The sequence below is a fragment of the Diabrotica undecimpunctata genome, chromosome 2 (assembly GCF_040954645.1).
Source record: "Diabrotica undecimpunctata isolate CICGRU chromosome 2, icDiaUnde3, whole genome shotgun sequence".
NCBI classification, from domain to species: domain Eukaryota; kingdom Metazoa; phylum Arthropoda; class Insecta; order Coleoptera; family Chrysomelidae; genus Diabrotica; species Diabrotica undecimpunctata.
The window spans coordinates 147828787-147847032 of record NC_092804.1 but is presented as its reverse complement, the minus strand read 5'-3'; the positions used below and the strand labels follow the sequence as shown (position 1 = coordinate 147847032).

Genomic DNA, 18246 nt, shown 5'->3' with positions numbered 1-18246 from the left:
TTGTAGGTCGCTCTATAATCAGAAATGTTATCCACAAAGGGCTAGGGTTAAGGATAAAACATGATAACAATAAATAAAATGATTCAATACTGATCTAATGCCCTAAAGTTAGAAGTAACATCTTGAAAATAATAAGTATTACTTACTTTTAACTGATGTGTATTGAAAAATTTTAGTGCACTAGTTCCACCTCGACCAGCACCTGAGCTGGCAGGTAAATCATGTACCTTGACTGGAAATTGTTCCAATTGTGAAACACACCCATTCAATTTAGCGACTAGCGCCCCCATCCATGTGGAATTCAATTCCGGTATGTCTATAATGTTGCCATCAATTGGACAACCAGCAAATACGTTCAAGAATACCCTGAAAATAAAGATTATAAGCAATTAATGGCACTTTTCTTTGATATTACACGTATAATATTGAAGAGTATTTATTGATTAATTTAATTTTAAACAAGGATATTTTAACAGTTCAAATTAAATTAGAACTTCACCAAATGTATTACCATTACAGTATAATCAAAATTTGTTTTAGCGGCCCGGTCAAAAGCTTAAACCCATGGTTATATACGACATCTACAGTCCCTGGCCAAATTATTAGACGCACTCCTGTTTTTTAATAATTTAATGTTTTATTCGAGTTTATGTGCAGTTATTTCACATACAAACATACATGAAATGGATTTTTATTCAGGAAATTTATTATATATTTCGTATTTGTCATAAATGGCAACACGGTCTTAATCAATTCTTACCGGAACGTAAACAAGTCTAAACCTGCTCCCATCGCGTTCGCAGGTGCTTCGGTTGCGAACGTGTCTCTGTGGCTTTATGTGCTGTGTTTGTTTATTAAACAGTTTTATATTACACAGTTATTTGTTTATTTCGTGTGCAGAGTTTAAATAATCTGTTTGTACGCTTTCATCATGGGTAAAAAACGCGATCTTTCACCACGTAAAAAAGCTGAGATAAAGGTCCTAGTGAATACTAAACGTAAAAAAGCTGAGATAAAGGTCCTAGTGAATACTAAAATATTTTCAAACCGCGAAATATCACGAAGATTAAAGGTTTCTGAAGCTAGTGTACGACGCATAAAGAAGAAGATTGAATTAGGGAAAGAATTGAGCCCGAAACGAAAGAAAAAATGCGGCAGAAAGCCTATTTTCACTCTAAGGTCAGAAAGATCTTTAAAGCAGAAAACAGATTTGCTATCACAAAATTGATAAAATCGCAACTCCAAGATGTCAATGTAAATGCTTCTGAACGTACTGTGCGAAGAAAATTAAAAGATTTGGGTTTTATGGCCTGCCGCCCCGCTAGGAAGTCCAAGTTAACACCTGCAATGAAAGCAAAGCGTCTGAATTGGGCCAAACAGTTGCGTGATAAAGATGTGGACTTCTGGACGTCGGTAAGTCTATAATTTCTTGCATATTTCATATTTCTTTCACAAATAATGCATTTAACCAACATAAAGACCAGCACATAATTTTTTTTCTATTGTTGACAGGTCTGCTTCGGTGATGAAAGCACATTTGAAATTTTGCAAAACAAAGCTCAGTTTGTGCGTCGTCGTCATGGAAAACAGTTTCATCCTGACTGTGTTGTTCAGACTGTGAAGCACCCTACAAAAGTGATGATTTGGTCAGTCACTAGCGGCAAGGGTACTGAACGTCTGTACGTGGTAAAAGCAATGATGCGGCAAGACGGTGCAAAAGCGGATGATTCCGAAGCTCCAAGACTGGTTTCCAAATGGGGAACCATTCATTTTTATGCAAGATGGAGCTCCCTGCCATACAGCACGGCCTGTCAAAGCTTTTTTGACAGAACAAAATATCTCTTTGTTGGATTGGCCGGGTAATAGCCCTGATATGAACCCCATAGAAAACGTTTGGGAGTTGATGAAAAGAGAAGTGGCTAAAGACATGATTACAAACAAAACGCAGCTCTTAGAAAGAATAATTTACGTGTGGAATCATCATCCTCAAATGCAAGAGACAGTACAGGCTTGCATTAATAGTATGCCGCGAAGAATTAATGCTCTAATAGCGGCAAAATGTGGCTCAACAAAATATTAACACTTAATTGTCGTTATTTCTGTTTTCTTTCAAGAGTCAATAAATACATATTTGTTCATTAACAATGATGTTTTATTGGTAATAAAATATAGACAATTAAATGGACAACCAAATAACATACATTGTTTCTAGTATATAGAAAAAACCTATTTAGTATCAGCTAATAATTAACATTTTTTATAAAATCTTATAGTACGTCTAATAATTTGGCCAGGGACTGTATTCTAAACCTTCGTTCACAACTGCTCCAAAACCAGCGATCTTTCTGGGATACGAACGTAATCAGTAATTTTATTACTACAATTTAATTTCTCTAAATAAGTGCAACTCCAAAAGTTCAAATAATGCAAAGTCCTTTGGAGATAAATACCACACGTTAAATTAATTTTAAATTGCACACATGAATTAAAAAATTGCTTACTTCAGAACAGAAAAAAGATTAGCTTAAGAGCCCCTTCCCATGTCAGTTGGCCCACCTATGGAGTTTACAGTTTATGGCGATTATCATAAACAAATCATAAAAGTCATAAGCTCCCACATTAATTAATACAGCATTTTTATCAATATTTATTACCCTTACGATTTTTTATTTATCTTCAACAATAAAAAAGTTTTTTTCTCTAACTGGTGGCTTTTCATTAACTTACATCAACTTTACTTTTCATAATTACCTTAAAACCAATGTAAAGTTTGTTTAGCAGTAAATGGTTGACTTCAATGAGTACTAACTATAAACATTCTGGGTTAACCGATAATAGTATAAATAAAAGGCCCGGTTTCAGGTAAAATTTAAATGTTTCCTGGCAATACTTGTCAATCTTCATTTATTAATGTTGATTTAATTGCGTACAATCCAAACTCATTATAATTTCATTAATACAGATAAGGCTCATATTGACGAAACTGTACTGATAAGAGGGTTTTTCGAATTCGATGGTAGTGGGCGACGGGTTTGCTAATCACCTTTTAAGTGGTTTTCAGGTATTTATATAATAAGTTTATGGAACTGAACACCAACCAGTATTTAAATACGAGTTCTTGATAAAATTTGTTTGTCTTTATGTATCACGGGAAGTGTTAAGTAGTATTACTCATTTTATTCATTACGTTTTCTATCATTATACGGCGTCCGTGGGATAACAATAATGGGGCTTCTTCTAGTGTTCCGGTAAAGAAGAAACATTTATCTGTAGATGCAAAGCAAATTGTAAAAACTATACACAGTACCTTACTTAAAAGAGGATTTGACACAACTTCCGCTACGAGTGAAATATGCGATTTGACGAAAATACCTCTGACCACAGTAAAAAGAATTACATCAAATACTATAGAAACAAGAAAAAAAACGTAGATTCCAGTTCCACCAAATGTATGGACGAAGCCGATAAGGACTTGATCCGTCGATACCATGATACCGTCGATACGTTGATACCAAGTCTATACCATGTACGAAGAACAACGCATACCTACATTAAGAGCTCTGAAGCAACGGCTTAATGTTGACGAAACCCAAATAAGCTATCGCCTCACCAGCTTATGGAAAATTTTTGAAAAGTATGGGCTTTCGATATCGTATAATTGACAAAAGACAAGTAATGATGAAATCTCATAGATTGCAAAAATGGTGTTATGAGTATATAACTTCGATAAGAAAATTCCGTTCTGAAAATCGTCCGATAAAATTTACCTCGACGAGACATGGTTTGACACACATTCAACGCGACCTAAAGGATTTGCCGATTCCTCCAAGAAATGTAAGACAAAAGCTACGTCAAATAAAGGGAAAAGAATAACGATTTTACATGCTGGATCAGAAAATGGTTGGGTTCCCAATACCCTGTGGCTTTCTGCAAAGAATATTATATTCCTGCGTCGACTACCATGAAGATACAACGGCAGGACTTTTTAAAGAATGGTTCAAAAATAATCTTATACCAAACATTCCTCAAAATAGCGTGATAGTAATGGACAATGCAAGCTATCACAGTCGCCAACTAAGTAAGGCTCCAAACTCGAATAATACCAAATTGGAAAATACAAAATTACATGAAGACGAATGATATTTATGTATTTTGAAGAATGTTACACCAAACAAGAGCTTTTAGAAGTTTTAAAGGCATTTTCCATAAAAAAGTATATGTTTGTGATACATTGGCAGAGGAAATGGGATATACAGTGCTGCGGCTTACACCCTATTATTGTATGTTTAATCCCATAGAACATATCTGGCACGAATTGAAGTCTAACGTGAGGTCACAAAATATTTCTCCAACGTTAAGTAGTACTGTTGTAGAGTTAATAAGAAAATGTGTCAAAGATATTCTTCCAAGTAGTTGGAGAAATTCAGTCCGAAACGTAATAAGTAAAGAAAATTCATACGTTCATGTAGATCATAATATAATTGAACCGATCATAATTAATTTAGATGGGGATAGCGATGGCGAAACAGAACTATGTGTGGAGTCATCAAATCTACAAATGTTACGATTAAAAAAACGGTTCTTTTCAGAACCACAAATTATGATTAATGTTTGTTTTTCTATAATCTTAGCAATTAAAATAGATTTAATTTATTTTAAAACTCATTTGAAAACATTAATATCGGGTATATAATTTTGTGGATCCTTTGCTTTATTATAGGAGTACCGTCTAGTCAGTGTTAATTGTCAAAAGACCAACTCTGTCTCTTCATTTGCTTATCGCTCCGGACCGGTCTAAACAATGGGCCAAGTCTGATAAATTTATTAATATTTACGACCGCACTAATTGAAGTTAACCATTACAATGTGATACTGTAAAACTTATTTTCATTTCTACGTTTTAAAATGGGTCCGAGGTAAACTTATTAAAGAGGAAATTTGTTCAATTATCATCCGATTTTTTTAATTCTGGAAAATCTAATTCGGAAATGGCAATTGTCACAGTATAGCGTAATAAATATAGTCATAAGATATAAAACTACAGGTTCGGTAGTCATAAAACCAAGAAATATAGGAACAAGTAAAATGACCGAGGCTGATCACAGGCCCTTAGACGCGTATAGTGAAAAATGGCCGTGCAACTTATCTAGAATTAAGTGTTTTGTGGAATATCGAATATCGTTGTTGGAAGGACACGTTTCTAGATCAACATATCACCGAGGGCATACTTCAAAAAATAGTTTAAAATGGATTGAAGGCCATAGTGTACCACTTCTGAAATGGGTTTCTAACAGTCCCGACGAGATAAGAAAATATTCTTTATAGCGCGTTATTACTCTATGTGGGTTAATGAAATTGTGTCTGCTTATTACTGAATTGTTAATATTTTTTTATAATGACACCACACATTTAACATTTAAAAATTTTTGGGCTCTATCTATGAGAGATAATTTAAATATTTGTCGGTGTGAGTTGGTTTTCTGTAGACTTTGGTTGCATATCCTGTATCCTCCTTCTTGATGAACACATCATAAAAATATGACTTACCTAAGTCTTTGCTCTCTATCAAATGGTCCGTTTACATCAGCTAAATACGAAAGAAGTGCCTTTATAAGGCCCGAATAATTTACTTCGAAGGGGGATATGTCCGACTCCATCAATATTTCCCTAAGATCCAGAAGCGCTTCGCGACATGCTGGAGCTGAAAGCTTGTCGATAGCTTGTTTTAAACGTATTATAACAGTGGTAGCTGGGTGGGGATCATCTTCGGTGCTAGCGTAGGTTTCTATAAATTTGGATGCCTGAAAATTAAGAAATATATCAAATTCTTATTCCGTTCGAGAACTCTTACAGATAGAATTTCTCTGATTATATATGATACATTGCAATCCATACTACCATTTTCTTGTATACATTAATTTATTGTTTGAACAAAAAATAAGCGTTGTTAAACTTTTGTGCTCTCTTCAGTATTATAGCTAATATTATAAATTACTTGCAGTATCTATTGTAACAATATTAAATTAAAGATTAAATATGAACAGATTAACTTACTTAGTTTAATTGAAAGAATACTTTTAGGATTTCTATTATACAGTGCTAGTCAAAAGTCCGTTCCTCACCTCGTATCTTTTGAACGGTTATTGTTATAATAGTGAAATTTGGAGGTAATGAACACACGTAATAGGGAACATACAACAAATTAAAAGGATACAATCGACAGAATTCTTCTTCAGAATTCGAAAGAGCAAGTAAGAAAGAATGAGTGAAGGGAGGGAGAGACAGAGAAAGAGAGAGGAAGGTGGTAATGAAAGAAAAGTAAGGTTGGAGGGAGAGGTAATCATCAAAAGCTTGGACACTTCCCAAAAGTGTTTAGCTCTCTATGAGTACTCATGAAGAGAAATAAATTTATTATATATTGATAAGACTTGAGATTTTTAGATGTTTTAATAAAAATCGGTAAGTGGTTTCTTAAGTGGTAGTGAAACACTCTACCATTTTGGTTACTAAAAAATTTTAAATTCTTACATTCAAGCAAACGTTTAACTTATTGATACGTGTAGAAAATACCTACCAAGAATATTTCTAAGCTTTAATACATCTATGCTTATAATAATAAATATGTTTACCTGATCTCGAATCCATGTCCTAGTTTTTTCCCTGTTTCCGGCAGTTATGTGTGAATTTGATGCAGACTTTGATAGATTATTTAAGGAATCTTTGCTGTAGTTACGGTCATGTGAAGAATTCAGACTTCTTCCCCACCTAGCCGGATTTAAACTTTGCAAGAAACTAGTTTTGGAACCGGATCCAGAATACCTAGGTCTTGAATTACTGAAAAGAAACATTCAAGTTTTACTAACATTCTACACATTAAGTAAATAAAGTGTAATAATTTATCTAAACATATACTGAGTGAGATGACAGAAAAATTAAATATGTAATGAAAACGATATTAAGCGAAATTAAGAAAATTACAATAAAAGGCAAGTCCAGAAGCAGCAGGAGATGATTTGCGTTTGGTCTACTTCACTTAAAATATACTACCAATGTGTTTTGCATATTCGCTATGTGTAAGTTCGGAAGAGCGACACCTAGTGTCATAGATCAGCGAAATTATTAGCAATTTTAATATATTACTCGTATGTAAACTGCAAATAAAATGACCTAAACTTGTTTATTCATTACAATAATTATTGTAATTTTTATCCATATTTAACTTCGAAAAAAATTTAATGGATTTTTAATTGTAAAAATGGATAAATATATTTTTTTATGTTTAGATTTCATTATTTGAACATTAAGGTTATTAAAGGATAAACATTTCGGAAGAGCGACACCTAGTGTTATAGATCAGCGAAGTTTTTAGTAAACTGTAAATAAAATGACTTACACTTGATTATTTAATTCAATAATTATTGTAATTTATATTAGAAATCCACTTTTCTCTTTGCATTAATTTTTGATTATAATTTGGAAACGAATAGACTATTTCTTGTTGTATTTTTACAATTTCTAATATATTTGTGAAATCTCACTTTCTTCAATGATAGTACTTATAAAAATGCAAGTAAAAGTTAACAGGTTAGGGTTAGAGCAGCTAGAAAAAAAAAATACCTTTTTATTGATGAGAACTAACAATTTCGTTGTATTATAACTTACCTTGGTGTAGAATTTCCTATGGAAGCAGCTTTAGTGAACAAATCCTGCATAAGTGAAGGAGAAAGGGGCATGTCTTCATGCCTTGTTTTTGATCGACTAGATCCTCCTGCTCGCTTTGTCACTCGTTTTCGTTTCAGTACATCACTAAGACGTACATGAGAAGGACTAGGTGATCTCGTTTCGGACTCTTGTAATCTGTAACCGAAAATTAATTGTATAGCATTTATGTATTAATTAAATTTATCGAAATTAAATATCTATGATAGATATACGTTATTTGTACCAACCATGTAAATAATGTATTGCAAGCCATGTTTGATGTGATCATAAAGTCGAAATACAAATAACAAGGTGACAAATTACATAAGATGTAAATATTCATGTTCCTATATTTTTCTCATATTAATCCACACTTCTCTTTAAAATAAGAAGTTAAAAATGATTTTTACGTTTTTAGATATTATAGTCAGAATACTAGACGCAAATCTAATGACATTCAAAGTGGCAGAGAGCGTCATAATAGATTTGCTTCTAACTGATTCTAATGAAATTTTAGTTTCTACAAACCTTTGCGTATCTGGTGTAGATGTATACATTGTAGAGGAAACTGGTGTACCTCCTAATACAGCGGAACCATTAGCAGTTTGTAGAGAAGCGTTTGTTGAAGATTGCGATGTTCCAGGTTGAGATTCATTTAATGTAGAAGAAAACGATGTGGCACTACTACTTGTTTTCGGTGGACTGACTCCGAGAGGAACCTACAAAAATTTAGATAATAGAACAATCACAACACAGTATATGTTAAATTTTCATCGCCCATGCTTTATTACAGATATCCTTATTACAGAAATAACTGTTGAACTGACCAGTTAGCATAATTTCACTTAGTTTTTTCAGAAATTTAATTTCATATTTTTACTTAAACTCAGCGCAATTTTATTTAGTCCTTCACCCCCTCCCCATACCACAAAAACTTCATTTTTTTTTTCGGTGGGTTACAATCAATTTAAAAATTCAAACAATTCACACGCATAGTTAGTTGAGGCTTTTACAAAACGTGTCTATTTTTATAGATCCATAGGCTGAGTGTTCAAAACCTAAAAATGCATTTTTCTTCGAAAAAAGTGTATAACTTTTTTTTTGGAGATGGCTGCAAGTCTATTTCTTTATTTGGTGTATTTTATCAAAAAACATATTTCCGATTTTTCTCAATAAGGTAAGTCACCTTCAAAAACCCGAAAAACTGTTTTTTAGGATTTTACCCATTTTATAGACTTCAAAATAGATAAAATCAATATTGTAATGAAGCTATTTTCTACTAAAATTATACTAGAATACTTGAACAATTTTGCGCAAATAAAGTTTTTAGACTTCCTTTTTTTGAAATTTTGAAAACATGCCAGTTAATGATGTAGAAAGGTAAAAAAAATTGTACAAATCCAGTAAAAACCCCAAATAACGATTTGCTTCTTTGAGGCCTGAAAATATTATTTTTTATATGAATTGGAGACGCATTGATTCAAGTTGTAAAGAACTCAAAAAATATGATTAACCCCGCATAAACACGCAAAAATCCTTAAAACCCTGAAAAACGGTTTTTTTTGGGGGGTTTAAAAGTCTTTCGCACAATTTTTGAATGTCCTGAAGGACTTCAAATTAAATATAATCTATAAAAAACCGTAACTATCTATTTTGAAATCTATAAAATGTGAAAAATTACCAAAAACCTCTAAAAATCAGTTTTTCGAGTTTTTGAGAGTGGCGCAACTTACGGAAAACTCTGGAAAAATCGAAATTTTTTGATAAAATATACAAAATAAAAAAAAGTGACACTTTAATGTCTCAACTGCACGTGTGAATTTATTGAATATAGCATTTACAAAATATATGAACTCATATTAAAACTTTATTTAGTTTTAAAAACACTGTATGACTTACCTCTGGATCAGCGAGCCTGTTGATTTGATGTAAGACCCCTTCTCTTCTAAAATGTACTCCAAATTCATCAGGTAACTTAGTCATCAAAATTTCAGCCATTTGCAGAGCTCCCACGACGATTCTTAAATCACTAGAAGCCATCATACCTGCTATGTGACTACTAACCACTTGATTTTTCAATACATCTCTGAGTAACTCTGAACTAGCATAATAAACCATTCTTAACAATGCTCGAAGACATTTGCATCTTACTGCTGGACCTACAATTTTTCAGACAGGTTAAAGAAATTGTAACATCGCTAAATATATCGAGCTAACATGATTATGTCGGGAAATAAATCGCCACTTCGCCAAAATTTTCGTTTTTCTTTTGAAGTACTTACACAACTGTGTAAATTGATAATAAAAGAATATGTTAGAATGTAGTTAGTGTCAAGGGTCCTGTACATTCTGTTATTGTAAAATGCGTTAGACTAATTAAAAAATAAATTATCAAGATAAAAATTATTTTTTAACTTACATTATCGGTATAAGAACAAAAGAAATCTTTAAGGAAAACACCCAGAGAAAACAACCCTTATTGGTGTTTTTTTTATAAAAATATTTTATTGTTCACCTTATTCAAATGAGGAGAACATTTTTCTACAAACAATTTAGAAAATTTGAATAGGTATTTTAAAATCAACTTTCCAAAATTAGGAGCTTAGGAGGATCCATTAATAACAGATTTTATTCAAATTTATAATAGTCTTTGATTATTAATTTACAGAATCTCTGATACAAGTACCATTTTAGCCTGTAAAGTTTCTAGTTCTGCGCCTGATAAGCAAGTATATATTGAAAACCCCGAAACCAGCCGCTACCCTGTTACCAACAATAAAAAATTTATTTTAATTGTATTCGTCTCTATTTTTGTCAGCAATGGTCAATAACAACTATATTCCATAAAAAAAATTTACCCGCACCACCGATAATACCATAACGATAATAACAAATGCATAGTGTTCAAGTGGTGGAATTAACAATATGTGCAACTTTTTAATGCTAGGCGTTTTTGTACAATGAAAGAGACTAGTCTACTCCTAATAATGCCAAATCGACATTTGTGTGCATGATTTTTTTGATAATTTCTTTCATAGAAACACTTGTTTTATTTTTTATTAGTAGAAATCAAAGCTAAATGATTTTTTGCAGCAATACTTTAATTATTTACAGTTTTTAACAGAAGTATTATTAATTCACTTACCTGCACTTGAAGAATACACCTCATACAGAACAGAAAACAAAGACCGAATGAAAGCAGCTGCAAGACCTCTTTCTTCACGCAGACAGGCGACACGAGCATCTCGGCTTGCACTTACAGGTCTGCTGGGAGCCTGCGTTGGTTCAACAGGACTAGACTGCACACTCATGGGAGTAAAACGTCTCTGTAACATAATTTTTTTTAATACTATCGAGTTTGCAACGAATTGTTAGCAATATAGTAATAGTTAGCAATAGTAAAACTTTTAAGCAGTGGCGTTCCTGTTGTGACGTAAATAGTCGAGTTTCGGTTGTAACGTAAGTAGTCGACTCCATTTGTCGTCAATTTAATAAAGAGACATTGTTTACACCTTTTTAGCGTTTTTTTATTTTCTTACATTATCAAAATATTGATAAAGCGATATATAAGGATGTTCTTCTCTTCTTAGAGTGCCATATCCCTACGGAACGTCGGCGACTACCATGCTTATAATATTGTTATACTGATCTCGGTCTTGCGCTACGTGTAGCAATTGGTCCGCTGTCAAACCTGTCCACTGCCGCAAATTCCTCAACCAAGAGAGTTTCTTCCGTCCTATCCATTTCTTTCCTTCGATTTTACCGTTGAGAATTAGCCGAAGGAACTCATATCTTGGTCCTCTGATTATATGTCCAAGATATTCTTGTTTACGCCTCTTAATAATATTTAATAGAGTTCGTTGATGTCCCATTCTTCGAAGAACCTCTTCGTTTCTGGTTCTGCTAGTCCATGGAATTTTTAGTATCCTTCGATACAACCACATCTCAAACGCCTCGATTTTATTCATGATATCGGCGTTTAAAGTCCAAGTTTCACATCCATACAAAAGTACAGACCACACGTAACATCTTGTAAACTTTTCACGGATTTCCAAATTTAATGAGTTATTGGATAATAGAGGCTTGAATTTTTGAAATGAGTTTCTTGCCTGTTCAATTCTACATTGAATTTCGAAGGATGGATCCAGATTTTGGGTAATCCAACATCCAAGGTATTTGAATCTCTGAACTCTCTGCAGCGGTTGTTGGTTTAATATCAGTTGGGTTGCGCCGATATCCACTTTACTGGTCACCATGTATTTAGTTTTATCGATATTTATCGAGATCGTCGATGTTTTCAGCTAGAATCACAGTATCGTCGGCGTACCGTATATTATTAATTATTTCTCCTCCTATGATAATTCCTTTTTGATCTTTTAAAGCTTCCCTAAATAGATTCTCAGAATACACGTTAAAGAGGGTGGGAGACAGTACACAGCCCTGTCTTACGCCTCGTTCAATACTGATTGGCTTTGATTCTCTGTTGTTGGTATTAATAATGGCTGTTTGGTTCCAGTAAAGTTTGGCAATAAGTTTGATGTCTTTCTCATCTAGTTGGATGCTCTGCAAGGCGGTAATTAGTCTGGTATGCTGAACGCGATCAAATGCCTTTTCAAAATCAATGAAGTACATATATACGGGTTTTCTTACCTCCCAACATCGTTGAAGGAGTGTTTGCATAGAAAATAGTGCTTCTCTAGTTCCAAGGCATCTCCGGAACCTGAACTGCTCTTGACTAATTATTTCTTCGCACTTGTTGTTAATTCGGTTTAGAAGAATATGCAACAGTATTTTAACGGCATGGCTCATTAAACTAATGAGTCTACAATCGCTACATTTCTTAACGTTTGGTTTCTTAGGTAGAGGAATAAAGATCGATTTTAACCAGTACGATGGAATTTCACTGGTATCATATATTTGATTGAAAAGTACAGTGAGTTCTTTTATATTGTCATTTGAGAGTAATTTTAGCCATTCGCTGTATATTTGATCTGGTCCACTGGCTTTGTTGTTTTTGGCTTGGTGTATGGCAAAAACAACAAAGCCAGTGGACCAGATCAAATATACAGCGATGTTAGTACTACATAAACCTAATACTATTTTTATAGATATATAAATTTGGTTTTGTTTTATTTTATTATTTGTTATTCTATAGATATTAGTATTGGATTCTAGTAAACTTGTAAAATAACCAAAGTTTTTTCATCAAAGATGAAACAAGTAGGTTCAAATGTGCCAAAGATTTCAAACTTGAAATTGTCTGGAAGCTATTTTCATTATGCAATATTAACGGTTTGTTACTTTAGTTCTTTTTAGTGTCCGCAATCATATAAACGCAAACAAACAACTTTAGTTCTTCATTTAGGTTCAATGTTGTTAAGCCCGAACGAATTGTTAATAATATCACATTGTTACAAGTATTAACCAATTGCTATTAATATAATATAATTTACCTGTACAGGTCTAGATGTTCCAGTATCTTCATTGATTTGTTGCATTGAATGGAAATCTATAGTGTAAATTCTTCCCAAAGTATTTAAACTAACCTCATCGTCGCTATTCATATGGGCAGCTTCAATTATTCTGCTGTCGACAGCTCCGTAAGGATGCCACAGGCCGCGATCGTCTCGCCACTGCCAGATCGGTTGATCTTTAGCGACGCTAGATGGTCTTTCAAGAAGAGAATCTACAGCAAAAATGCCATCTGTTGGTAACTTCGGCATAAGTTCTCCAATAAGTGCCGTTATTTCAAATTGTTCTTGAGGTTGTCTAAAAACAATAGCTAAGTTAATAAAATGTAAGATGATAAAATTTCTCTCAGACATATCATAAATATTGATATGTCGAGAAACAAAAATCTAAAAACCAGTGTGTATTTATGAAAGGCTGGCCATAACGGTAATACAGCAGCGCTTCAAATTATACAGGCACTTAGCTTCTAGAGTACACGAATAAGCATCACCAAGACATGATATCGTATCTCTCATTGTACTAATTATCTATATTAGCGTTCTCAAAAAGATCCAACAACGCTTATAGACGGATATAGGTTACATTAATGGTGTGAAAGAATGTAAAAAAAAACAAATTTGTTGTTAACGAAATAAAAAAGAAGAGAAATGATTTCAATTGACAAACTATTGGAATGTATCACAGACAGAAATTTGACTCAGAGAAAGAGAAAGTACATTGACCCAAGACTCATGAAATCAAAGTTTCTAAGAGTGAGTATTTCTTGCTTTACATAAAATCAGGCACAACAGAAGAAAACGTACAGATACTAGATGTAGAAAAAAAAAAGGTCGACTGCAGAAATCGTTCAAAGATATGAAGTTGGATCAGCAGTTATCGCCAACGGGTAAATCACAATCCAAAGAGAAAATTAAAGATCTCAAAGAAATATTAAAGCTAGTACCACAAGATTTAAAATTTTTTAATTTCTTAAGAACAGCTAAACAGGGTGACTTTATTGATAATGTTGATGATTTTGGAGCAGAAAATGTGGGCTTTGATGAAGAGGATTAAAATTATTTAAAACTCTTAAATGATATTACAATTTTTAATTATCTGTTGTCAAATACTTTTCCATATGTTTTGAATTAACAAAACATGTTTTATAAATTAGTATGTGGGTTACTGTGTTTAAAAAAAAAACAGACTTGTATATCCTAAAAAGCAAAAGGGATTTATCCAACATTTTCTTTTTTTATAGAGAAATAATTTGTATTTTTTTTTTAATTGTGTAATTTAAATGTATCTAGACATCGTCTGCAACAGACAACGTTTCGGCATTATGACAAAGATAATATGTTTCACTCCTTTTTGAGTAACTTAACTTCTGTTCCGGTCTGAGACTATGAGTCAGAGTTTGCTAATATCCCAGCAACACAGACTGACAAATAGGAAACGTCCTAGGACGGCGTCCAAGGAAAACAGTTTTTTACTTGTACAGATTATACTAAAGCCTTACCAATTACATATGTAACGATAATAATAATAGTAAAAAGAATGTATGCATTAATATACACAGTGCATTAAAACTTAATACAACGACTGCACCTGTTATGCAATGTTTATCTATGCCACAACTTTGATACAAATCTATAAGTTATAAGGAGGTTATCATTAGCGTTGTCTTTCTGAAACACCAGCGTTACTACAATAGTTACCAAATGTGTGCGTAACTAACATATGTACCCAGATCTAACATATGTATCCACCATTGTGACAGCTATTATAGTAACGTCACTATATCGATTGGAAAACACTTATGCGAACCTCATTAAAAAATTTGTAAGGAAAAATTGTGGCAATAAAAAACCAATGAGATTTCGTATTGATGTACTCAATGGAATAATATGGTGATATTATCATTATTACATTAGATACACAACGTGACATTATTATATTATAAATAATTTTTTATTGTTACATTGAGTTCCAATTAATTTCGCATGTTTTTACTATTTTGTAATCAACAATTCCTCGAAAATTCATAGCGATTTTACTTTATTCGTAAGTCCTATTATTCTTATGTTCCCATGAAGATAATCATTAATGCATATTTACCATTGTTAACGAATTAATATCTTCATTTGTTTTCTGATTGTTTTTCGTGATAAATATTACCACTTATTTGCTCTATCTGAATATATGAACTTTTACGATATTTAACTGATTGATCTGCTATTTGGGTCTAAGACGAAACCAAACAACCAAATATAATTAAAGTCGATACAGACGACTTATTAGTGTTATAAATTTTTAACTAACATATGTAGTTACAAGGATACTTGTGGGAGGGTTGTCGGTAAAAATTCGTAGGAGAAAAAAAAAAGGATACTTGCTACTTTATTGAAGACGTTTCGTAAATGAATATAAAAACATTTAAATCAGCTTATATCCATAAAGAAAACGGCAAAGAATAATTTACAAAGATATGCAGCTCTAAAAGATGGAAGTGAAGCGAAAGTCAGGAACCATGAAAATTACCAGTTTAAGTTTTTTATAAGAAAAAATCAGAAAGTAAGTTTTTATATAAAATAAACCAAAGACAGAAGTATATAAAAGATTTGCAAAAAACAGAAAAAAAAAATTTTCAAACAGAATTCCAAAATCAGTGATATTGATTATATTTAATCGATAATAAGTTTTATATTTCACTTTGGGTAGCATTATTTGGTCACGTTGGTTGTTTCAAATTAAATAAAGGAGAATCTTTTTACAGGCGAAATCACCAAGCGAACACTTGAAAGGTGTACCAACGAAAGAGAAAGGCACAGGTCGCTGCTTACAAATGTGTATCTACTTTAAGCAGAGTCCATACAATTAAGAGTAATATTAAATTAAACTCCAACAAACAAACAAAAACACTAACTTATTGAATATAGTTGAAATATTTTTTGTAAAGAGCGATGTGTGTAAAATTCAGACGAGACACTAAATTTTTATGGTTTGTATTATTTCAGCGTCGGGAGAGAATTTGTGATAAATAAGAGATGAAGCCATATGTATCAAATCACAGACACTGAAAAATTAAAATACGGCACAAGATTCGAGAGAAGATTGAAGAGCGTGTTACTTTGATGAATGAGTACCTACTGGCTCCCTTTCAAAGTTAAAAGGTTTTACACAAACCGTTCAAAATATTAGCAACAAGTTTCCACACTTTCTATTGGATTATCAAATAAGTTCTTTAACCTTCAAGGAATTTAAGTCAATGATTGATACTTTGGAATCAATTACACAGTTTCCAACAGGCATATAAAATAAATATCATGAGTTATTAACGATGATTATAAATGTTATGAACATATCCCACAAAAAAAAATAACTATAATTCCTTGGTCTACTGTTGATGACAAAAATGTGCTCTGTCTGTCCCATTTGAAACGATAGTATTCAACACTACCTTAAGTTAAACATTATATCATTAGTTCTTCAAGTTCCTACGCTGTATAAGTATTAAATCTAGTATCACACACATCCATTGATTTTATAATTTTAGGAAATCAAAAATCAATCTCATTCATTTAAAAAAATCTCCACAAAAAATTTATATTTTGTAACATTTTATCTTACCTTGGTATTAACTCAATTTCTTCCTGATTTACTTCAGCAGATCCGGTCAATAAATACACCAAAGTTTCTGCTATATTTTGTTTCAACAGTGTCAGTGCAAGGTCTGGACAATTTGCACACATTACCGATAACATCCTTAAAACGGTGATGAATGTTCCAGTACTAACTATCGGAGGAGTCACAACAAGTAGTTGTTGAAGGTTTGTCAACAGTTCGGTACTTGCTATTAAAAGAAAAAAATTATTACATAAAACTATACACATTCAAAAATGCATTAAGATCGAAATTACATTTCAATAAAAAGCTCGTCCCAGGTTGCCAGAAAGAATTTTTCAGAATAAAGGAGAGACTTGGAAACGGGGGTCGTTGTAAAGAGGTAAACGGGGAATGAACTGACCAAAACTCTACCAAATAAAAATATAGAATGAATAAAAACTCCACTCCTGCACAAAAATATCAAATATTTTTTAATTTTCCATTTTTTTTGTAGTCACTTTAAAATATCTTTAGATTCCTGATGTTACTCATATAGTGTGCTGATATACTCAATTGGTTTGAAATATTTTGACGTTTAATCAGCGTTTAGTGTTATTCGTGCATTTTATCATAAAAAACCTTCATGTAAAGCAAAAACCATAGTAATTCGGTTATTTTTAGTTTAATTTATTAGGTTTAATTTAATATTCTTCTGATTTAACTAAGTTTAAAACAAGTGTGCCATCAATTCGACACTGCTAAAACCCAAGCAGCACATATTGTAATTTCGTACGAGGAAGGATATACACAATCACAAGGAAGTCAATCTACGGTTTCAAATACGTTAAAAAGGTACCATGAGACAAGAAATTTTGTATGAAGGTCTTTTTAAGAATGCTCAAGGTGCACAAGCGCAATTGATGACCGATTCACCTCAGAAATGAGCTACTAAATGTTAGACAATCTGAGTTTAAAAACAGTTCGACGAAAATTAAAAGAAGTCAACTTAAAGCCTATATGCCCTGCCAAATTTCCACGACTTCTCCAAAATCATAAATCTCGTCGTTTAGAATTTGCAAGAACACATATTCAGTGGAATATCGACCACTGGAAAAATGTTCTTTTACTCTGGTAGGTTTTTGTATTGTCTCTTGTTTAAAACTTGCATTAAAAAAAATTATGACACCAGAAGAAATAGCACAAGCTGTTGATTTACAGGATAATGAAGAAGTAGCACAACCTGTTGCTTTCATCATCACCATCATCAGTTGGCGCTACAGCCCTTCGTGAGCCTTGGCCTGCTTCAAAACATTCTTCCATCCTTCCCTATCGAGTGTCTGTCTTCTCCAGCCCCTCACTCCAATCTCCCTCAGATCTTTCTGTGCATCGTCCAGATATCTGAGTTTAGGTCGCCCCCTTCTTCTTCTTCCGACCGGCCTGTTTAGCATAGTTATTTTAGTGGGATCACTCTCATCCATCCGCATAACG

At 32.8% G+C, this 18246-nt stretch overlaps 1 protein-coding gene across 4 annotated transcripts in view; it reads right to left on the bottom strand.

Annotated features, from left to right (window-relative positions):
- Positions 1-18246, bottom strand: part of ctrip (E3 ubiquitin-protein ligase ctrip) — a 98212-nt gene that overhangs the window by 22150 nt on the left and 57816 nt on the right. For all 4 annotated transcript variants that reach the window (XM_072523701.1, XM_072523702.1, XM_072523700.1 and 1 more), the window contains 9 exons: positions 16783-17005; positions 13155-13470; positions 10847-11027; positions 9601-9860; positions 8230-8420; positions 7663-7857; positions 6630-6834; positions 5548-5801; positions 147-366 (listed from right to left, as the gene is read on the bottom strand). In XM_072523701.1, the coding sequence (XP_072379802.1) occupies positions 147-366; positions 5548-5801; positions 6630-6834; positions 7663-7857; positions 8230-8420; positions 9601-9860; positions 10847-11027; positions 13155-13470; positions 16783-17005 (2045 nt within the window). The remainder of the gene's footprint in view (positions 1-146; positions 367-5547; positions 5802-6629; positions 6835-7662; positions 7858-8229; positions 8421-9600; positions 9861-10846; positions 11028-13154; positions 13471-16782; positions 17006-18246) is intronic.